Here is a 23,026-nt window from a genome sequence, read left to right on the forward strand (position 1 = left end):
CTGGCTCATTTTAAGCAAGGAGCTGCACATTCAGATTCTGTGAGCTGGAAATGTATGGGACTAGTAGGATGAGTCGGGGGTGCAGATGGACAGTGACTCCCTAGATATAATGTCATGTGGCTGGGTGAGGGAACAGTAATGAATATTCAAGGCAACGTTTAGAAATTCACATAAATCATTGTGGGGTTCCCCCATCCTGTGTGTCTAATAACCCACATCTGACTAGGCCATCCCCAGAGGCAAGGGTTGATCCTTTTCTCTCTTAATCCCTTTCCCCACCTCCCCTTAGCCCCAGGGCTTAGACTACAGGCCACTTGGTTGTGTCTGTCTGATATGAAAGATACTCACAAACCCACATCTGTAGACAAGCAAGGGCCTCTATTGTTTGCATATCCCCAGCTACCCCCACCAGCACAGACATTTCTAAACCTGGTCACTCCTGAGCCCTAAGCAGCCTAGCTGCTTGGTATAATGAAGATGCTTCTCTATCCAGATTTAAGCTCCTACAGAGCCAGACTGTCCTGGCCCTAGCATGATTTAAACACACACACACGCACACACACACACACACACACACACACACACACACCAGCCAAAACCCACTTATTTTTAGGCAGGAAAACTTGAAGTTAAATTAAATAAAACAAAACAAAACACTGATGTTGGCAAGGCAGCAACATACACACTGATCCCAGGTTTAGCTGCTCAGGAGAGGTTTGAATCACCACCCTGGGCTGGCCTCTTCCCCTCATTCTACACGAGAAAGCTAGCTCCCAATCAGTGGGGAGCAGTACAGGCCTCTCCAGAAGCCCCCAGGCTCCCACACTGAGTTTGTGCATGCACCGAGCCCTTTTGTTACAGATGTGGTGGAGGACCAAACTTTTCCTGTCCTCATTATTCAGTCCTTTGTTTCCTCTGATTCCCCTCTCAGACCCCTGACTCAGATCCTGCCTTGGTCTCCACTGGGCATGCACACCTGACTCTTGTGACGTCCTGCAGGTCAGAGACACGCCATGCAAGGCAAGGAATGGGGTGGAGATGAGACCTGTTTCCAAGAAGAGACAAGCAGGAAGCTGGGAATGAGGATGAGATGCCCATGCTTGCAGGGGATGGCGAGGCCAGATCCCCTCTCACCTGTACTGGTCATAAAGGTGATGACGGTACTGCTGATGCCCTCGTTGTCCCGGGAATACACCCGCAACGTATACGTCATCCCGGGATAGAGGTCTGTCAGCTGTATAGGCTGGGCCTGGGCCTTAACAGGGACAGTTTTTTTCGTATGGTTGCCTGGGGAACAGAAACCTAGGTCAGCTTACAACCAGGCACCAGGAGCTGGAGAGAGTGTTTAGGTCCCTGCTCATCTGTCAAAAGCAGAGAAGTGGGGGGGATAGTGGGATAAGGCACCCTGGGTCCAGTCCACCACACACCAGGCAGCTTCCCAGCGCCCAGCATGCAGCTCTAACATGATGTCTCTCCCTCAAGTTTTCCTTCTTTACCATGCGCGGGCTTAGCACTAAGCATACCAAGATTGGCTGCCTTAGCCTTGAGGCATGTCAGCTGCCCTGGAAGTAATTCACTTTCTGCTCGGGAGCTTTCTGGGAGGGCCAGCATGCTAGTTAGTATGTCATGTGATTAGTTTCTCACATGAAGGTGAGACAGGATCCTTGGCTCTCACTTCACTCTTGGGTTCATCTTGAACTGTTTGTGGAGTTGCAAATTCGCATATGAAACAAAGTATCTCTATCTCTTCATTGTGGCAGGGAATGGTGGTGGCAGGAAGCTGAAAATGCTCAGACCTAAACAGGCACTCCAGATCTTGAGGCTCTAGCGCCAGCTTTTCACTTCCTAAGAGTTCTTGGGGGAGGGAATGGCCCAGCTATGCTTTCCCGGCTGCTGCTTTTGTACATGAGAGAGAGAAGTATGGGCTTCACCCTGCAGGACCAGGAGCCCTAGCCCAGAGAAGGCAGATGCCTGGAACACATTCTCCAGTCCATTCAGTTTTTAATCCCAAGCTCTGATAGTGTGAACCACTAGCTCTCTGGTCTGTGACTTCTGCTTTCCACTATTCTGTGAACAGAGAGCACCTGAAGCTCAGGTCTGTGCCCTGGACCATGCAGTAGAGGCCTCAGAACACACAGGGTTTCAGTCAGATCAACACAGAAACAAGACCCAGCTCACTTCAAAATTCTCAGAATCATTATTCTGGGCAAGAGTGGACACAGGTCACAGTCCACAGATCCTCCACGGCACATGCAACTCAGGCCCTTTGCTAATGGCTTCAGAAGTCCCTTCCTGTTTGTGTCTGTTCCTCCCATCTCTGTGATCTCTGGTAGGGATCGATTTCAGGAGACTAAAATGAAGCCAGGCTAAAAGGCTTCTAAGCCTGAGGGAGTTCAACAGGATGGCGTTAATGTCTGTGTGCCACTACCCACCGGCGCTGCACCACTGCCGCCACCCCCACCCCACACAGCAATGCTTACTGTCGATGTACTCAACCACAAAGTCAGTTCCAGGCCTGAAATTGTGCTTCCAGGTGATGTTGGCCCATTTACTGTTGGGGAGCACCGTGACGTTCCAAATGGACTGCTCATGCTCATCAGGGGCTGGTGGACGGGTTAGAAGAGGAGTTAGTGGTGAGGACAGAGGCAGCACAGGAAACTCAGAGAGGCACATTCGCACACGTGCATACTCTCACTCACACACAGAGGCTGCTGGGAAAGGGGAGAGTCAGGAAAGGCTGTGCATGAGGCCCAGCAGGGATACAGGGTGCAGTCTTGATAGCCAAGCCATCGTTAGCTAGCTACCCAGGGATGAGCATGTCTCTCACTCCTCACAAGAAGGGGTTAGGAAGAAGAGTGGGTTTTTAGCCACACCACTAATTCGCTTGTCATAGATTCGGACAGTGAGAGGAAAAGGGTCAAAGAAACAGGCCCCATGGTTGGGATGCTAGCAGAGGGGTTGCTTGAAAGTCAAGCAGGTGTGCCTTGGGGGCGTGGTGCTTGCTGGACATGTGGTTCCACCCCTAGCACTACCAAAAGAAAATCATGCAATAGTGAGATAGCATAAGGACAGGAATAAATACACTTAAACTCTCCTGGCTTCCTGAAGCTAGAGACACTCATACACGCGGGTGACCTTTGATCTGAGGCTCTCTGGTTAAGAAAGCCTGAATGGCCAGTACTTTGGCCTGGAACCTCTGGGTCCCTGTCATAGGCCAGATGCGAAGAAAAGATGACTGGCATCCAATCCTTAGTGTTCTCTATACCAGAACCCTGCTTGTTGGTTTCCCAGTCTCAGAGCCACTGAAGGTTGATCTCCTGATAACAAAGAGGACATTAATTACCAAGCTGCCGGGGGCTGGGAGCCACAAGGCTGTCTGAAACCATACCGGTACACAGGAGAATGGCAGCAGCCTTCAAATGCAGGAGTCCCAGAAGTCCGATTAACCACATTTCCCAGCAAAGATTTAGTAGCAGAGGACCAGCAAGGATGCTTGTAGTTCAAAGGCTTTACAAGCATGCTCCTGCATATTTAATTAGAACGCACGGAGGCACTGTCACCAACTCACTTGTCAAACCTAAATGAATAGAGTATATTGGCGGTGCATTTATTCATTATCTGTTTGACGTGCGACTGGGTCTGCAGGGCTGGGGAAGTGATAAAAGATTTCCCGATTTTCACTTCAAAGAAGTGTTTCTTCCCACTGCAGCCCTGTCAGGTGTTGGTTGCCCCAGGTGAACACAATGTGTGTCAATGGAGGGGCCAAAAAAGAGGCTTCCCTGATGGCAGCCCAAGGCCTGCTGCCTGGGAGGGAGGAGATAGGCTTCCTTTCTTCTGCTTGTTTCATTTTGATCACACTGGCTGCTCTCATAATTTCCTCTTTCTGGAAGCCCAAGGCTCTCATAGTGGAAATGAAGGTGATTGGCCCTGATTTGGAGGTCTATTTGGCTCCTTAGCTCAGGACGCTACAACAGCATTTGTATACAACAATTTGACCCCCAATGTAATATTGAGCTAAATCTGATGCCCTCAAAGGGAATGAAGATCAGGGTGCTTTTAGGAAAGGCCAAGCAGGGGCTGAAGAGACTGCTGTGTGAGTAAAACACTTGTTGTATAAGCTTTGTCAAACTGAGTTAAGATCCCCCAAGCCCCAAAGAAGCTGAATACAGAAACACAAGTGTCTGTTATTGCAGACCAGGAGATGGGAGGCTGAAGGAAGAATCATGTGACCTTGCAGGCCAGTGTGTGCAGCAGCAAAGGACAAGGGGTCCTGTCTCAAATGGAAAGCCAGCACCGACACTCATGGTTTTTCTCTGATCTTCATGTAGGTACCTGTATTCACATGTGCTAACATGCACACAGTAACACACACCCACCCACACACACGTCATACACACAGAGAAAAGAAAAACCTAAGCAATGGGTGAAACCAAGATGATTTTGAGGTGGGAACCATATAGAAGGGTCAGAATAATGACTGCTAAAGAACTGGGGTGTTCAAAGGGAGGGACCAAGAAAGTGGACTCTCAACAATGGTGAAGTCAAAAGGAGGCCATGATTAGCACACATTGCTCCACTGGCTCCTAGCACATAAAAGCTAGGGGATAGCATCCAAATCTACACAAACGATACCCGGAAGAAGAAAAAGTTATAAAACATTTCATATTAAGATATAAGACAAGATGAAGATGAATTTTCATTAAAAAGATTCCTGGGAAACTGAGAAATTTAATGGCTGTCCCCATGCTCTCCATAAGACTGGGGCTGAGGTCAGGCCTTCGGCAGCTTAAGACATGGTCCACACTTGGGCTGTGAGTCATGAGGCCAGTCCTGCCTGGCATAAGAATGTTTCTAGGTCAGGAACTGCCAGGGAACAAGATTTGTTGTGTTTGAATTCTTGGCTCACTTCTGTGAATTCAAAGCACTTGAAGGATTCAAAGGCCTGCTCTGATGAAAAAGATGTCTCACTGTGCCCTAGAACACAGCAACCCCCAAGCTGCTGATAGCAGCATTCCATTGTGTAGAAGGCCTCTCCTGGGTCGACTTTCCCCCTAAATTTCCTGTTTGCATTCCAGTATTGTGCCTCTAAAGCAAACCAGCATTTCCGAGTGCTGAGGAGCATGTTAGCTGTGAGTCACCTGCTCTGCCTATGGCTTGCTTGATACCACGTACTTGAGCTAGAGCAGAGGCTGATGGGTGAGAGGATGACAGTGAGCCTGGGAAGCTGAAGGGACATGCCCAAGAAGCAGGGAAGGCTGGTGCCGCTGGGAATGGGAGTACTCTGAGTACATCCTGGAAGTCTTTTTGGCCTCTGGGCCCAGGAAGTTAGAGAACCTGTACTCTATGATAATACAAGATTGATGCTTGGTATCCAGAAATGGTTGAATTCTCCAAGGATCTTTTCACGCTCACAGAACAAGGCTGTGGAGTACAGGGGCCCTAAAGGCCATCCCTAGAATTCCTGTAGTTATTCCTCCAGGTATACATTTTAGGGGTGATGGAAAAGAAACGGAGCACTGTTGGGCATTGTGGCATGACTTAGTAACACCATTTTCTGCATGCTCTAACTTTTTAAAGGAAATACCTGCAAGGAGTCCTTGGGGACAGAGGTGCAAGGAAGGAGCTGGGGTTCTAGAGGCAGAGCTGCATGGCATGACAGCCACTCCCTGCTCCTCCTTCTAGCCACTGTCCCTAGAGGGCAGACGTGGTGTGGCTAACAGCTCTCTGGGACAGGCACACAGCCATTAGAACCTTCCCTTCTCACCACCTCTCTTCCTGAGTGCCCATCCCTGGCTGATTACAAGGTATATGCTTGGGGGAGGGGGGACCTGTGGAAGGATGGAGGGATCTGACTAGCATGAGTACTGGCTGGTGAGTGACCACCAACGGATGTTCAGGGTGGGGATTCTGGGCCTAGTTTGCCAAGTAAAGCTTGGTGGGGCTGGTATATAGCACACCAGAGCCCACCACTCAGCCAGAGAAGCCTGGGTTCGTCTAAAGAAGCTGAGTGGTGGGCTCAGGGGACACCTGAACAACATGAGCAATGCACACAATACCGGTTTCTTGAATCTTAGTCCCAGTGGTGGTAGTGGGAGGACTCTCGGTGGTGGTGGTGGTGGCGGCAGTGGTTGCAGTAGTTGTGGCGACCGTGGTGGCGATGGTGGTAGGTACGACAGTTGGGATGATAGGAACTGTCGTGGCTTCACTGGTGGCAGCAAGGGCAGTAGCATCAGTACTGCTCACAAGGCCTGTGGTACCCACAGTAGTCGGGGGCAACGTGGGAGGAGCTAAGAGGGAAATGTGAAATAACCAAGTCTGGTTGGTCCGATAGTACCCTGCTAGCACATCCGGTCCCCACGTGCAAGGCAGGCAGCCCAGTGGGAAGATGGGCTCAGAAATCAGAAGCCTCCCCGAGCATCCTCATTGGTGCAGGAGGACCCCAGCAACCGATATACAGCCATGGGAGAGGAAGAGAATGAAGCTGATGTGTGTTTCATTTTCTTCTCATGGTCTGTGTGGCTTGAAGCACCCAGCATGCATCCAACCAGGGGCCAGGATAGTGGCTGAAGGACGCACACATACTAAACCATTTGAACTCCAGGGATGGCAGAGTGTGGGCCACATATCACCTACAAAATCTCAGAAATACCAGGTGGGTCCAGGCCTGGAGCCTTGGCTCAGAGGAGTGGCGGGCAGGCGGCTGGGCTCTGCCCTCCAGGGATGCAGAGCAGCTTTTCACGTCCAGCCCCTTGGTCCAAAGTCCCCCTTGTCATCTCTGTGGTCTCTGACTCCTTCCCCCTCTCCCTTCTTTCCCTACTGGCAGCTTTCCCAACCCCAGACCCAAACTTCTAGTCTTTCTGTCTAGGATACTTAGGGTGCTTGTAACCCAAGTCCTTCCTGTTCACATTAGAACCTAGAATGGATGGCAATGGCCTCTGATGGGCAACCTTAGTCTCCTAGCCACAGAGAGACACACAAATTGCAGGACAAAGTTGCTGAGTGCCAGGCTCCCTCTCTGTGGAAACCTTCATCTGGGGGCACAGCCAGGCTCTTATCTGGGCTGACTTGCTCATACTCTACCTCCATCTAAAGTGGACTTATCGCATTGGTAGGCCCTGGGGCAGAGTCCACAATTGTGGCAACTTTTTCAGTGTTCTTCTTCTATAGAACAGGGAGGGAAGCTAGCGAGGGTCTTCCTGTCCTTACTCTCTGGGTCAGTATTTGTTATGACTGATAGTGTGAGGTTGACCAGGTGAATCAGAGAGAGCAGAGCTGTCTCTCTTGTCACATCACTGCTAATGACCTGACCACTGTCTATCTTCTGGTGTTGGCAGTAGGCAAGGCCTGAGACATCAACAGTTACCCTAGCTTTTGAGGAATAGTGAGATCCTACTCTGCCTCAAATCTCCAGAAATCTTGAAAAACAATATCTCCTGCATCTCCCATCTTCAAGGAAGAGGACAAGGTCAGGGATGGAGGCCAGATAACTTTCCCCAGGAGAATCAGGCTTTTTCAATTAGAACCTGTCTTAGTTACTTCCCTGAGTAAGGGCACATTTCAAAATCCCTGAGCTTCCTTCCTTGTAAGAGCAGAGCTATTAACAGGCCCAAGTGTGGGGACTACAAGGCCACACTGAGAAGATGACTGTCCATTGTGTCTCAGAGAATCGGGAAAGTTCAAATTCAATAACTGTGTTCCCCAAACTTCAGTCAACTTTCAGGCAACAGGAAGGCACTGGGAGGACTAGGTAGGGTGGCGGAAGGGAGAGGGAGAAAAACCTCTCTCTCATTGTTTTTTCAAGGGTATGTTCAGCCAAAGGTAGCCCTAGGTAAGAAAGTCAACTCAGTGCTCTGACCACTGCGTGCAGGGACTGGCTTACCCTTCCCACCAACATTCCCACGGAAGCATGAATTCTGAACAAGCAGAGAGACTGTGCGGCAAAGAGTTGTTGTCTCAGGGCAGCTTCTGTATCCACTATGACCCTGACCACAAGGGAGAGATGGAAGAGGTTTTGTACCTCTGGGCAAGACAGTTCTTACTTAGTTCTTTATGAATAATGTATTTTCTAGTACTTTCTGGCAGATGAAAGGTTCACAAGATCCTCTTTTCTGTGACTACTTAAAAGGTGTTATGAAAAAATACTCTTGTAGCTTGAGTCACTACCCCAAGCACCATCATACTCAGGGACTTGGGCTTCCTTTCCCTCAGGTACAGTGCTGTACATTTTCCAAGGCCCATGAGTCCAAGTTCATTTTCTTCAAAGCTCTCCTATGACCACTGGTCCTTTAACATACAGGGACACACACACACACACACACACACACACACACACACACACCTCCCCTACTTGCTCTGAGCCACATGCTTTCTGGGAAGTCCAGCAAATGCCCTTGGGACAGACATGCTGAGAGGTTAGAATAGCTTTCCCACTTTGTTCAGCAGCTTGAAGACAAGGGTGAGAAGTGACTATATAGCTGCTTCCAGCCCACATCCCCCTCCTCTGACAGCCACTACCAAGTATAAAGGAAGAAGTTCTTTGTGGTGATAGTTGCTGGGTTCTTATTCTTGGGCTCTGTGGCAAGGCTCAGGGTATAAGTGAGAAAGAGAAACAAGGAGAGAGGGAAGGGGCTACTGGAAACCCCCGGGGGTGTCTCCAGTGAGCTTCCAAAAAGAATAGACCCTCTGAGGCCACAGCTGGTATATCAATACGCCCTCAGGCTGGAGGGCCACAGGATGCAGGAGGGCAGAGGCCAAGAGAAAAGACATCACAGCTGGAGAGAAAACCATCCAAAGCCTGGGACAGGTAGGCAGGAGGAGGATGAGCTTTTCACAAGGTTATGTATTGCTCAGGCCAGTCAGAGCATCTCAACCTGGAACTGAGTTGGGGAGAGAGTGGAAGATTGGTGAGCCCTGGGGCAGGGCTGGCATAAACAGAGGGACCACAGACTAATCTCTAGCGGCAGTAGGAAGTATGAGTTTGGAAAGAGCCCTGGCTGATACTGACTGGTGATCACAGCTGGCTGGCAACTCAGAGAGAACAATGAGTGTCCAGTAATGAAGATGGTTTAGGGCAGCCTAGATCTGGAAGCCAGGAGTCTTTCAAAACAGGGTAGGCCAACCCTATCCACTCCCTCAGGTCCCAGGGAAGACACATCATTCAGGTCGTGACATTGGGGGAGCACAGTCTAGAGACGAACATGACACATCTTGCTCATTTTCTTGTCCTCCTAAACTGAGTCTCTATCAGCTACCCACCTAACATTTTCAGATCTGAACTGAGGCAAAGACAGCTTCCAGACATTCCAAGATGGAGTGTTGGGTCCAAGATTGTCCACATGGCATAAAGACTACCCCAGCCAAGTCGCAGATTGTCAGGCAGATGGGCAGCAATCCTAGCAGACTGAAACTGCACGTGGATGAGGGGGATTATCTGGGCGATGTAAGGGTTGATCAACTTGAGGGGGAAGTGCCGAGGTTTGGTAAGAATGAGAAGGAAGAGGATGGAGGGCTGGACACTGCTCTATTGCTCCCACAGAAGTGTTGTGTATGCAAAGCTAAGAACCTCTGACGTCACTGGCATGTCCCAGTTACCAAAAAGAACAATCTGCCCTTTCCAGTGTGTCATGTGTGTTGGTGCCTGGGAAACACTTGATTGACTGCAGAGACCCCGGGCCCATTCTGCATGGCATGCTGAGTTTATATCTTTGAAAATTGGAAGGGGGAAGTGGAGGAGGAGGAGTTGGACTGGCACTTCTCCTTGCAACTTCGGCTCACAGGAAGACTGCACAGACTGCCCTTGGAACACAGTAGACTTCTTGCTGCTGGATCCACTACCCTGGGTCTGGAGTGCCAGAATCAGAAAGGAGACAGGAAGACTCTTGACCAATGAGCTTTGAGCTGACTCACCCCAAGTACCTGCTGTCACAGTGGTGGACACATGAAGCAGGAAGATGGGACAGCCCTCCCTCTAGAAAGGCAAGAATTGTTTGTTCCTGAACAACTCCTGTGCCTCACATTCTGGAAGAGGGCTTTAGAGATTGTGGGGAGCACTGGCCTGGCTGGCTGGCCTGGTTACTGGGCAGGAGGAAGTGGGCTGAGGTAGGGAAGCATGGTGGTTTATTGCAGGCAGATCTAGCTGGCAAAACATGAAAACACGAGGAGGGTATGCAACAGAAGCAGAATCGAATTAGGGAGGAGTGGGTGGAGACAAATGGGCATAGGTAGGAAGAAAACCAAGTGGGCTAGTGATGCAGAGCGAGCTCCAATTTCTGTCTGGTTCTTGACTCTCTCAACTAAAGCTGTGTCTTTATAAAGCTGGTTTTTTTGATGCAGGCTTTCATGTGCCCTGGCTTCCCACCTTTGTAATGCCTGGGACATTCTGTCCTCAGCTCCTAACATGGGAATATTCAAGCTCAGAGGACCAAGAAAGGAACCCCTGGCATCCCTGGCCTATGGCAGAACCAGTGACACGAGGACTGAAGGGGCAAGCTGTTGGCAGGTTGGCTTTTAAGGCAGACCCACCTTCCCAGCTCCTGACCCTAAAGGAGAAGGTCTATCTCCGCACCAAATACTGAGGAGCTGAGTTTCTAGGGATCAAGAAGACCATTAATCCCTGACAGGCAGTGAGACTCCAGGCCCTGGAGCCCCGGTCTTACCCACAGACAGGCTTACTCTCACTGACTGGAACATATGCTAGCTGGTGGAATGGTGCTGGGTTCCCCCATGCAGCATGCAAGGCAGGCATGCGCAGTGTTCTCACCCTTTCAGGGGACTGTGGCATCACCAGGGATAGGAGACAGCTCCTCTAAAGCACACCTTCTAGAGCCATCTCTGATCAGAGATGTCAGGTCTAGCAAGGCTCAGGTGGCCATGATAGGAAATCTCTCAGCTTCAGAGGGATCTACATGTGAGACCCCTTCCAAGCCAGCTTCTTAGTAGTGGAAAAGCACCCTTCTCCACTGAAAGGGTGAGCCTGGAGCATGCTTTCAGCCTGAATCACTTTCTCTTGCTGGGCTCTGGCCAGCATGGGCTCCATCTGCACTGCCCCGTGCCATGCCCATTACCTCTGTTGATGGTACAATACCTGCAGTTGGAGTGGCTTCAGACACAGCACCCAAGATGGCCAGAGAGAGAGAGAGAGGGAGAGAGGATGAGAGGGAAGAGAAAACAGTATAGGTGAAATCACAGAAGAAAGCAGAAAAGGTCTGGCTCAAACCTGACGGCTGTGGTAGGGCCAGGTGTTAGCTGCAGTCCTGAGGACGCTAAGTGGTGTTCATTGAGTCACACTCAACACCCCCTGGTTCAGGCAGGTTCCTTTTATTCCATCTGGGGCTTAGAGACCTTTCTAGCACATTATGTTCCTACCCATACTCAAGGACTGGCCTTGTGAGAGGTGGCTGCAGGCACAGTTCAGGCAAAATGCTATATCCCCAGCTTTCTCTAAGGGTGTGTCCTGCCCTGGCTGGGTTGGTGACCCTCTAAGATTCCAGGAATTGAGGGTGTAGGTGCAGGAGCAGCCAATTCTAGGCAAAAAGATAGCCCTGCACCTTAATAGCAAGACACTGGGTAGTAGTGGGTAAGGGAACAGCCCCTTCTCATATTTTCAAAGTATGATGACTCTGAAGGTCCTGGAGCTCTAAAAGCACCTGACCTGGTTTTCTCTGCCTCAGTTTTCCCCATTAATTGTAATTCATAAAAATAAGAACATAAATATGACCGAGAGCTCTAGAATAAAACAAATGCAAAACCATCTCTGTTCTCTTGTCCTTTGGAGTTGCAGGATTTCCCCCATCATGGTCAGTAAAGTTGGGCAAAGGGGCTTTGTCTGCTATCCTGTGTTGGGGCAGAGAGGCTTTCTGCATGCCTCTAGAACTATGGAGAGAGAGAGAGAGTACCATAGCCTGGCTGTCTCTAGTAACAGATTCCACCAGATACTTACCCAAAGTCCATCAGCCCTAATCAACTTCCTGAGTGTTCAAAGGCTGGGAGAGGACACCTGAATTGGGAGCTTGAATTTCTGATCTAGAAGACCAGAAAGGGACACAGGGGACTGACAGTCCTCCAGCTTCTGCCTAGGTGCTGGCCTCCTGGCCAGAGGAGTACAGAGCTGTGGCTGCTGTTGTACAAGAGGAATGGACCAAGGCAGCAGGGCCTGGCAGCCCCCTTAGGAAGCACAGTGCTCTCCTGGGACCAGGAGTGAGAACACTCAAAACACCCCATCCAATCAGGACCAGAGCACAGGACCTGAGCCTCCTGGGAGGCAAGTACTAGCCACGATCATGTAGTCTGTTCATATCACCCTTTTTTTGGGGGGGTCTCCCCTTACATATAGAATCCTCTAAATTTCCTGCCCACTCCAGCCACCTTCATACAAGCAGACATTCTTGTAGCTGTCTCTAGACATTGTAAACTTCATATTATCTTTGTCTCTTGCTTCTGGTCAAGTGTATGGCATGGTAAATGTTGGGGGGTGTTCAAGAAATGGCTGTTGCATAGACCACTGTACCTCTAGAGAAGCAGAGGTGTTTTACAGGGCTCTGCCAGTACTGAAGCTTCTGCAATCTTGCATCTCTGGCATGCAAATGAGCCAAGAGCTCCCTCTAGTGTATACTCAAGTCAGGCGTAGCTCTGGAGAGGGATCTTAGCGGTTGGGACATGCCATGCATGCATGTCACTTCACAAGCTGGCTTGGCAAAGGATTGTTCCCAACCCCCAATTCTCTGCAACTAGACACCTCATCTTATTCAGACTGCAAGGGAGAACATATTTCCTGCTTTACTCTTGGTCCAGGCAAGCACCACACTATGCCCTATCTCCTTAGTCCCATATGCTCTTGGCAAAAGACAGGATGTTCCAGGACTCTCAGTAACATTATGTCTCCACCAGTTTTGAGCAGTTTTGACTCTTTGGAGTTCATCAGAATGGTTATTTCTCATGTTTCCTCTAATCTCTCAACTCCCATGCCCTTCCTTATTCTCTCACAAGTACAGATGGTTGGTAGTAAGTAGCCTGCATGTCTAAAGTGATGCCTTTCCCACGTACCGTGCAGCGGTGGGTCTGAGGATTTGTGGGCCTCGATTCTTTCCCATCCTGGAAGGCCAAGCCCAGCTTCTGGTGTGTTTTTCTAGCTGTCCAGATTGGCTAGGCCCTTTCACTCCAAGGACTGCCGCCATGAACCTACCTTCATTTGGAGGTGCTGGGGACTCCTCTGTGGCTGCTTCTCCTGAGCCCACCTGCGTCCTGGCACTGAGGGAGAAGCGGTAACGCGACACAGGGTCTGCTCTCTGCACTGTGAACTTGGTCTGATTGGGAGAGAAGTTTTCCACGATCTGCTTTCCCAGTTTGGTTCCATTAACTGGGGAGAGAGGTGAGTGGGGGTTTAGTGCCTTCACGGGTTATAGAAGCTGTGGTCTGGACAGCTTCTGGAGTTTCTGGAAGGGGAATGGGGCTCCTGCCTAGCAATATTCAAGACTTGGTTTAAAGCCAGGGCATTGGACACAGACTCCCTCCCACTGGGAGTACTGAGGTATGTCTGTTGTGCCTCAGGGTTCACACTAGTCATTGAGCCCCTGTCTCTACTTTTCAGAAAGTCCTGTAGTCAATTCTGAAAGATCAGCTTAGACTTTCCAAGTCCTCCGACTAGGCCAAATCTTTGGAATTCTTTTCTTACGTTCAAACAGAACTGGGGAAATTCCCCAGGACTTTGTTTGCTCTCGTCTTATTTGTAAAAGGCCTCCTTTAATATGTGAGTGGAAGGTTCAGGTCCAGAAATCTATTCAGAACAGCTTGGAGGGCACAACAGCAATCCGTCACCTGGCCCTCTGAGCGTCCCAGCAAGGGGCAGCACTGTCCACACTAGAGGCCTTAACAGTTTTGAAGTGTGATGACATTCCCATTTTCACCTGGTAATACTGAGCTCTTGTGGCAAAGAGCTCATGGCCCTGATCCAAATCATTCCACAGTAGCTAGATTGCTATACGAACAGCTACTTTAACAAATGATGCCTTCTTAGTGTCTCCTGAGCATCCCTGGGATGCCTGTCCACACACAGTTTGCCCATCAGATAGAAGTGCCTATGGGGGAGGAGCTTTTCTTGCTTAGACTTGTAGGTATTGGAGACTTCAAGCTTCCCTAGGGCTGGAATTGTCTCCCTCATTAGACCTGAGTACCCTTCATCCACTTCCTACAAATGGAGCTGTATAGGAAGAGCAGGGATTGGGTCTTGCCTGCCCCCTTTAATTATGGGGAACTTTCCTGAGCACTCTTATTCCTACGCAATGCCTTCTGCACCCAGAGGCTTCCAATCTCCATTCCTCAAGAAAATAATGAGGAAGGATTTGGGATTATATTTGATCTAAAAGCAAAAGCAAAAAGCAGAACATACAGGCCACATATTTGAGGGTGTATCCAATCAGGATTCCATTGGGGTGCTCGGGGTGATCCCACTCCAGGTTGATGGTCTCCAGGTTGGGCTGTCGGACTCTGAAACGCCTGGGGGCACTGGGTACTTGGGGAAGGAGGAGGGAACCGGGAGATGAGGGCAGGGAGGATGAGGAGAACACAGAAAACAAAGCACAGGCATGAAGGCATGACCTAGGTATCCCTGCGCTGGACCACTGCTGACCAGGCCCTAGATCCTTGAGGGCAGAGCCTGCTGCCTGCCTGGCACCCACTTTCATCTGGTAGGAAGCCAAGCAGGCCCAGATACTGCTGCTGGAGTAGGGGAAGAAGTCAAGTGAGTTTTCTTTTAGCAACTACCCTGGACTTGGCACAAATTAGGCGGCTTCAAATCAGTCTACAAACACACCTCCAAACTACAGAGCCACTCCCAGGCAGGGGACCAATCATGACTGTCGTGTGGCAAGGGTGCAGTTTCCAGTCCCCAGCCAAGGGCTCTCAGCACTGGGGTGCAGCAGCACCCCAGGTTCTGAGCTGAGAATCTGGGTTCTATCGGGGAAGAGAAAGAGACTCAGGGCAGAGTGCCTGGAAAGGGGTGGGAGTGATAGGGAGAGGCAGATGATGGGGACCAAACTGAGGAAGGAGGGAGAGACAGGGGTAAAGAAAACGAGAGGAGAACAAAGGAGAAGGAAAAGGAGGAAGAGAAGAAAAAATGGGAAACAGTTAAGGAGAGAGGGAGGGAGAAACAGATGGCAAAGTTCATGCCAAGTGGACAAAAGAGCCTCTGGGGAGCCAGCGTGAGAATAGAACTTTGTAGGTGTCTGGACCCCAGGGTTAGATCAAACCACAAACCCTCAGAAGGGCGGGGCGACATGTGGCAGTACTCTGTACACACAGGCCAACTTTCCATGAGTGTTTCTTGATGCTGAGGGAGGCTTGTGCAGGTCTTGGTGTGCTGATAAGCAGGACATCGAAGTGGCCAGATTCATGTGTGGCCTTCGCCTCAGATGAGGTGCTGGGGTCAGTCTCATAGCCTGTGTCTGGAATGCCATGGGCACAATGCACAGATCTCTTGATAAACAAGTTTCTGTAAGGATGGATCACCTTGGTGATGGTCATCAGCTTGCTGAGGCCACCCTGGCTGTCCATGCCAAGCCATGCTGGAGCTGCTCCAGGTTCACCGGTGGCACCACCCTTGTCCTACCCCACCTTGAAGAGCTGCAGACCTACCTCCTTCTGGGGTGGTGAATTCCTTGGTTTCACTTCGAGGCCCATCACCTCTCCCATTGACCACAACCATCTCCAGCTTGTAGTTACTGTAGGAGAACAGGCGAGCCACCACGCCCCGGGTGCGGTCACCAGGGAAGCTGGCCTGCTGTCTCTTCTGAGACACCCACAGGTTCTTCAGCAAACTGCTTTCCCTCCAGTAGTAAGCCTTTGAGACAGAGGCAGGTTCGTGAGGGGCCAGGGCAGCAAGGCCAGGTTAGTGGTTAGTGGTGGTAGTGACTGGTCCTCCCTTTGCCTGCTCCCAGTCTCAAATGACCTCATCCACCCCATACAGGATGGTGGGACAGCCTTAGGGTCCTCACTCATCAGCCATTCACGAATAGAATAATGCTGAACATGAAACAGGGTTGTGGTTTTCACTCATTTTTGGAAGCACGACACATCTTTGGAGAGTATGTCCAAGCTGAATGACACGTTGCAGAGGGAGAGTCCTGGGTGCTCAAGGACCGCCTCCCTCTCAATTGGACTAGTACAGTTTAAGGGGGCAGCAGGTGAGTACATGAGGAGCAGGTGATCCCCAACAGTCGGAGCATGAGCAAGGGATGACTTAATTCTCTGAAGCCAATGGATTTCTTTATGTAGTGTTGAAGATCTTTAAGATGGCAGAGACGTGTCCAAGTCAGTGGGGGTACAGGGCTGCATGGTAGCAGAGCTTGGATGGGAAGGATGGTCTTGAAGGTGGTAGAGGTGAAGGGTAGAGTGAAAGTTTTATTAGCAGTGGTAAGAAGCCACAGGACAACTTGTCACAGCAGTGTCACCAGCAAACTGCTGAGGAAATCCAGGCTTACGGAGGCTGGTAAGTACTTCAGAAAGAAAAATCTCCAGGCCAGCAGATTAAGGGTTAAAAGTTAACCGTTGGGGAGGAGCTAGGTCAGGTACACCTGGCCTTCATTTCTTTAGTTCACTGCCAAGTTCATTTCCTAAGAAGGGACTTACCCCCTTCTGTCTGTCCCCAGCTGTCCATCAGCCAACTCTTGATGATTTCAGAAGTCATGGACCCAGTGGTAACCGAAGGCTATGTTACCCTCCCTGCCTAGCCAACTGAAGTGAAACACTCTCCTGAAGGAAAGTCCTGTGCCCCCTTTGTCCCACCTCAGCCCGGCCCCTGGGGACAGATGACTTGGCAGAAACTGCTCCCAGGCTGAAAGCGCAAGAGGCAGGGGGTCCTTCAGAATCTGTGTTGGGTGGCAGAGTTGGCTGAGGCAACAGGCAGGCAGCTTACATCCCTTCAGTGGCTTTGCCCATTAGTGCGGCTTTCTGCAACCAGGCTGGGGAAGCAAACAGCTCGGCAGAGGCCTCTGAGAGAAAGGGTGCTTCAGTGATGCACATGAAGATACGCATGCCTGTTCACACATGTATATGTGCTCTGCAGGTCCAGCTCAAACCTACTGCCCTCCTAAGGATTTCTTGCAGAGCTGGGCCCTTCAATATACTGCGTGTAGTCCTATAGACATGAGTTGTGTGATGTTCCTGTCAGCAAGGGACCACATATAATAGGACATTGGTCCCATATGATTCTTTCACCTAGTGATGGCTGTAGCCATCATTATGTCATATCACATGACAAGTGTTGGTGGTGCTGGTACTGTGTAAACAGTCTACTGGGTTGGCAGTCACAAAATCGTAGCAATACAACTGTACTTCTTGGTAATGATCATCACTGGGTTTCTGGTTTACATATTTCTTCCACTATCCTCTGCTTCGTATTTACTTTATACTCCCATTCTGCTTTTGCAGTGCTGGGGATTGAACTCAGGTTCATGAATGTCAGGCAAGCACTCTAGACTGAGCTATGCACAGGGCTTACTTTCTCATTTTTATCCTATTTAGAAAATGCAGCTTACTGAAAGATAGTTTTCAGTATTACACCGGCAATAGCCTCATATATATGCTTGTTGTGTGTGTTGATTTCAGTGAGCAGCCGTGCTGAGGAATTGGCTTTTACTGACTAGGTTTGTCTCAGTATGCACCATGACGTTAGCACAACGACAAAATTGGCTAATGATGCATTTCTCAGAACATATTCCTGTTGCTAAGTGATACATGAACATATGCATAATAGACACAAATATATGCATGCATGTATGTTTCCCACATGGTAATTTTGAATCCCAGAAATCATCCTGAATTAACTTTAGATCCCATAAGTATTCCTGGGATCCCTTCCAGACGCCCTCCACGCCGCAGCTGCTACCCCTTGCCCTGGTTAGTGAGCGGTGGGTTAGATGGGGCTGGGGGCTGGCCTCCTCACTCGATATTCTCTGAGCTGGCCCTGGACCGTGTCAGAGTAGACTCGGTTCCACTGAAGGCTGATGGCTGTGCTGTTCATGACTCGGATTTTAACTTCAGTGGGTGCAGCCCTGGGATCTGCAAGATGTGGGGACAGAGAGCTGGTTATACAGGCAAGGTTGGCTGTTGGAGTCTAGGATCTCCTATGATATAGTCTGACAGCCCACACCTCCACTCTACTGTATAAGGGGTATTCCAGACAGCAGTGAAGTCTCAGGACAAAATGGTAACAGGTGTTCAGGGCAATTACTTGTGGCATTCAAGTGCAAGGACCATCTGCCTTCCTTTTCATTCTCTACCTGTTCCCACCTCTGGCCACAAAGGCTGTTCCTGGACCTTACCAGCTGAGTACCTTTTCCTCAGGCTTCTTGAGGAGTTTGGTCAATGGGAGGTGCCAAGATGACGTGCCAGGGTAGGAGTAAAGGGAGAGTGGACATTGCTTCCCCTGGCTTCCTCTGCTGGGCTGCTGATGGGCAGTGCTGTACTCCTCTGTCCATAGCCACAGTTCCTAGGGTAATGCTCACAAGCGGTAGTGACTCCACCAAAGGATGAGCCCCTTTGAGGCTCAAAGAGAAATCACAGGCTCCTGCCAGTCTCCAGGAGGCTCAGAGACCTTAATATTCTTTATTTGTTATCAATAATCAATTCTGAGTGTGCCAACAGAAATGCTATCTACAGACAGGAGATGCCTCTACTTCATTCAGAAAAGGAACGTGGCTCTTTGACCTCTACTACGTGACTTGCAAAGCTGCTTCAATGATGCACAGGGCCCAGGGTGGACACATACAGTGGAAACTATGGGGCTATTGGGGAAGCCTGGAATCACACTCACTGACTGACTGCCTCTACTAGACTGTTAGAGAGAAGTGTCCTCCACCATAGAGTGGCACAGGTGAGGCCCCTCTGCTCATTTCCAGTGAGCCCAATCCATGAGTGCTTCTGGGACTTGGCCCTCACTGCTTCCCTCCTCACCGTCATGGGACCTTATTTGGAGCCCAGTTTTGCCTACTGTGTCGGCTCCTACTATGATCTGCCCTCCTCCCTTCTTTCTGCTCCCCCTCGCCACCAATTCCTTCATGTCTTCTTGGGTCACACACAGACCCAACTGTCAAGTCTGGTTGGTTCTACCAATGGTCTGCTTTGCCCAGAAGCTGTGGGACTGACGCTGATGCATTAGGCACAAAGGCCGTGCACACACTTTCATATACAGCTCTAGAATGCTGAGAGTCAACCTCCTAAAAACATCCCATTTCAATTCTAAGGGCTGGAAGCAGTGTTGGAATGCTGGCAGAGAGTTGGTCAGGAAGACTCAAGTTGGTGCTCTGTAGACTTTAATGCCTATGGCTCCCCTGTCTGGCAAGTCTAGCCTGTGCCCTGCTTTCTTGGAGCATCTAAATAGCTCTTTTGAACAGTAGTCCTAAAGTCTTTCTTGGTGCTAGAAAGGCTTGGTAGTAAAGCAACTTGTCTGGGGCCATGGGGCCGTGGGGACCTGGGGATCCAGGTTTTATTTTCAAGCACAACATTTGCTGTTGTAGAATCCTGGAAAGGGCTGTCTCTAGACTCTCAGCTTTTACAGCTGTAAAGTTCCAGTCTGGGGTGTGTGCTGGGCTAAGAGGGATGTGTTCAAAAGATAAGTCTCCTCTGTTGTTACCAGGTGCTTCATGGTCTAGGCCATGGTAGGGTAGCCCTATCTCCTGGGAACTGGTTGTGTTCTCACGACATAGCCTGAGTGTCTCAGCCCACTAGAGTGGCCATGTATAGCTTGGCAGTGAGGGTCCTTCTGGGGAGAAGGGGGGGCCAATACTCACAATCTTCTCCCGAGTACCCAATGATGGTGTCGGGCTCGGGACCCTTCCCAAAGTCATTTTCAGCCTGGACTCGGATCTCATAGGGTACGTAGACAGGGGTCTGCCCCACCACATAGCGAGAGCCCCACACCGTGACATTGTTCCAGGTCTCTCGGGTCTCTCTCCGCCGCCACTTGACAATGTAGCGCAGGTTGGGGCCAAAGGCAGAGGTAGCATTCATGGGCTGTGCAGGGAGAGACAGACAGACAGGCAGACAGGGTGGACCAGGTGTTGGTAAAGCCACCTACAGCTTGCCCTCTCCATCTGGGCTAACACTCTATCTGGGCATGCCTGCTAGTGGCCACTCTTATGCAGGGCAGGAGAGGCTACACTGCCTAAAGTCATAGGAACTCTGTAGCACCCAGATTCCCTCTGACAAAGCTTTACCACAGAATTACTTTGAGTGCAAGCACCACCCACACCGCAGGTACATAGGGAGCCAAAGACTGATAACCATGATCTGCAGAGTCACAGAGGATTCTGACCAAACTACTCTCCTACTGACGAGCTCTGACTTCAGTTCTACAAAATCCACCTGTCCATCTTGTCCTTCTCCACACATCAGAGCTCAGATGACTGGAACCCATTCATCCTACAGATCTGGTTCAGGCTCCTAAAGCTTGACACACAGAGCCATACACCCAGATGACGAGAATTCAGGTTCAGCCCAAAGCTGTTGGTCACGACGTTGGAAGTCCAGGCTTCAGACTGACATGGCTGACAGTGACTCTGAGGAGCGCCACGCCTCTTCATCCCTTACTCATGACAGAGGCTCAGCCCCACTTCAGTATCTGCATTTTTCAGCTTTTGGTCTTGGGAGTGGTTTAGAAAAGGCCATTTTAAAAATAAACGTCCCAGTTTTAGTTTGGAAGGTGCAGACAGGGAGCTAGGTTGAAGAGGGGAGTTGGCAGAGCTAGCCAGAAGGAAACCTTCCTGTTCATTTAGGCCATGCTGTAGAAAGGACCTGGACCTTGTAATGGCGCCAGTGCTTCCAACAGCAAACGGTACAGAGCCAGCATGCATCAAGCTCAGTGCTGGTGCTTGCATTTCTTTCTTTCTTAAAGCTCATATCCCTTCTTCAAAACCAAACCGTTTTAATTTAGTGGCTTCCTCGATGAATCTTGCTAGACTGGCAGCCTGTGGAATTTGGTGACCTCTGCTCCCATATCTGTTCTGAACTCCTGCTCCTAGACACTTTTGCTTGATTTCTGAATGCTCAACTCTGAGACTAGCTTGGCTCTCAGAGGACAGTGGCCCCAATCAGTTACAGCAGTGGTTCTCAACCTGAGGATGACAAACCCTTGGGGAGAGGGGCATTGAACATCTCTTTCACAGGGGCTGCCTATAAGAAATTTATGTTACGATTCATAACAGTAGCAAAAGTACAGTTATGAGGTAGCAATGAAAATGAGTTTTTTTGTTCGGGGGTCACCACAACCTGAGGAATGTACTAATGGGTGGTGGCATTAGGGAGGTTGAGAAGCACTGAGTTAGACGGTCTGAGCCATCCTGCAGCACTAGGGGAGGAAGGAGCAGGGGCTCCTTGCTGCTAGATATGTGGCGGGGTAGGCACTCTTACTGTCCATGTGATCTCCATATTGTTCTTCCTTGTCCCTTCTCCCTTCACGTCGCTGGGATTTGATTCAGGAGCTGGAACCCAAACAGATAAAGCTGGAGTTCGCCCTGAGCCTGCCCAGGGTGCGAGGTGTGCCCCCCCTAACTGGCCCCTCTGTAACTCTTACTCCTCTCAGTTCCTAGCTCTTTTTTTCTCCCATGAGTGATACACCCCCCTAAGACTTAAAACTCCCAAAATAGACCCAATTTCTTTTCAACGTAATCCTTTACCAGACAGCACTTATCATGAAGCTTTCCACATCGCAGGTGGCCATTGCTCTAACTCCATGTGCTGTTCCCTTCGCAGATCAACCCTGAGTGTGTTTTGTGACATGCTGGCTTATCCTGGCATTTAATGTCTTGGGGCAAGCATTTCTACCTCTATGAGCTGGTGGGATCTCATGAATTTAACCATTCTCCTAGTGTATTAAATCTGACATAACACCAGATTATATACGTATATCTTAAGTATGTCTCTGTCCCAGCTCTGCCCCCTTAAGCAGAGAATACTGAATCATTAACAATAATAAAAATGACAGTTAAGATTTATTATGTATTTGTTATGTGACAGGCATCACAGTATGTGCCTGGTACACATTTTCTTTCCTTTCCTTTCCTGTGAATCTGTGTGTGCGCACGTGGGGAGGTCAGGGGTCAATACTGATGTCTTCCCCAGTCACTCCCTACCTTATTTTCTGAGACAGGGTCTCTCACTGTACCTGGAACAGTGGCTCAGCTACAGTGGCCAAGCAGCAGGCCCCAGAGAGTTCCCTTCCCTCCCCCAGTCTCCACCTCACTAGCGCTGGGGTTACAGGTGAGTGCCACCACGTCCACCTTTCACAAGGGGGTTGAACTCAGGTCCTCAGGTGGCACAGCAGACATTGTACTAACTGAACTGCCTTCCTGGCCCCAATACACATTTTCTTCTCTATCACATTTATTGTTTGTTTGTTTAGTGTGTGCATGTGTGAGAGTCAGTCATCTCCTTCAACCCATTGGGTACCAGGGATCGGACCCATCAGACTTGGCAGCTGGTGCCTCTACCCACTCAGCTATCTCTCCAGCTTTTTAAAGTCCTCACCGCAGGCCTGAGAGGTATGTGTTGTTATCACTCTGTTTCATAGGTGAGGAAGCCAGGCTTTGGGAAGGCAAGTAACTTGCCTAAGTACCCATGGCTGGGGCAGGGAGTCAGTGAGAACTCAGGGAGCCGGGAGCTCAAGTACTCACGTGCTCCACTGGTCCGGTAGCGCTCAGATGGAAGGCTGGGGTGGCTGCTCCCAACCTCGTTGACAGCGATGACTCGGAATTGGTAGTTGACATATGGGGACAGATGGAGGATGGCTGAGTTGACGCTGCCTGGGAACTTGGAGTGGTCATGCCAGACCCCTGGTTGGAACTGGTCCTCTTCAAACTGGATGACGTAGTCTGAGTGGACAAGGAGGACAGAGCTGTTTTGGGAGTCACAAAATCCTGCTTTAGAAGCGCATCCTTCATGGCTTCCGTTTATCTTTATCATCTCCCTAGGATAGACAGGGGCACACCAAGAAGCCCTCCCAAGTCACAGAGGGAGCCAAGACCTCCTTGCATGTGTA

General features: G+C 50.0%; 1 protein-coding gene across 23 annotated transcripts in view; it reads right to left on the reverse strand.

Annotated features, from left to right (window-relative positions):
* The window catches only part of Nfasc (neurofascin), a 168,528-nt gene that overhangs the window by 17,068 nt on the left and 128,434 nt on the right, over positions 1–23,026 (reverse strand). For 12 of the 23 annotated variants that reach the window (XM_021636360.2, XM_021636376.2, XM_060364281.1 and 9 more), the window contains 11 exons: positions 22,662–22,859; positions 21,400–21,470; positions 19,782–20,004; positions 17,936–18,051; positions 15,628–15,832; positions 14,384–14,506; positions 13,181–13,354; positions 11,084–11,098; positions 6,057–6,287; positions 2,481–2,603; positions 1,135–1,287 (listed from right to left, as the gene is read on the reverse strand). In XM_021636360.2, coding sequence (XP_021492035.1) covers positions 1,135–1,287; positions 2,481–2,603; positions 6,057–6,287; positions 11,084–11,098; positions 13,181–13,354; positions 14,384–14,506; positions 15,628–15,832; positions 17,936–18,051; positions 19,782–20,004; positions 21,400–21,470; positions 22,662–22,859 — 1,632 coding nt within the window. The remainder of the gene's footprint in view (positions 1–1,134; positions 1,288–2,480; positions 2,604–6,056; positions 6,288–11,083; positions 11,099–13,180; positions 13,355–14,383; positions 14,507–15,627; positions 15,833–17,935; positions 18,052–19,781; positions 20,005–21,399; positions 21,471–22,661; positions 22,860–23,026) is intronic. The other 11 variants (XM_021636373.2, XM_060364293.1, XM_060364295.1 and 8 more) reach the window with 4 other exon arrangements.

The sequence above is a fragment of the Meriones unguiculatus genome, chromosome 11, assembly GCF_030254825.1.
Source record: "Meriones unguiculatus strain TT.TT164.6M chromosome 11, Bangor_MerUng_6.1, whole genome shotgun sequence".
Classification (NCBI taxonomy): Eukaryota; Metazoa; Chordata; class Mammalia; order Rodentia; family Muridae; genus Meriones; species Meriones unguiculatus.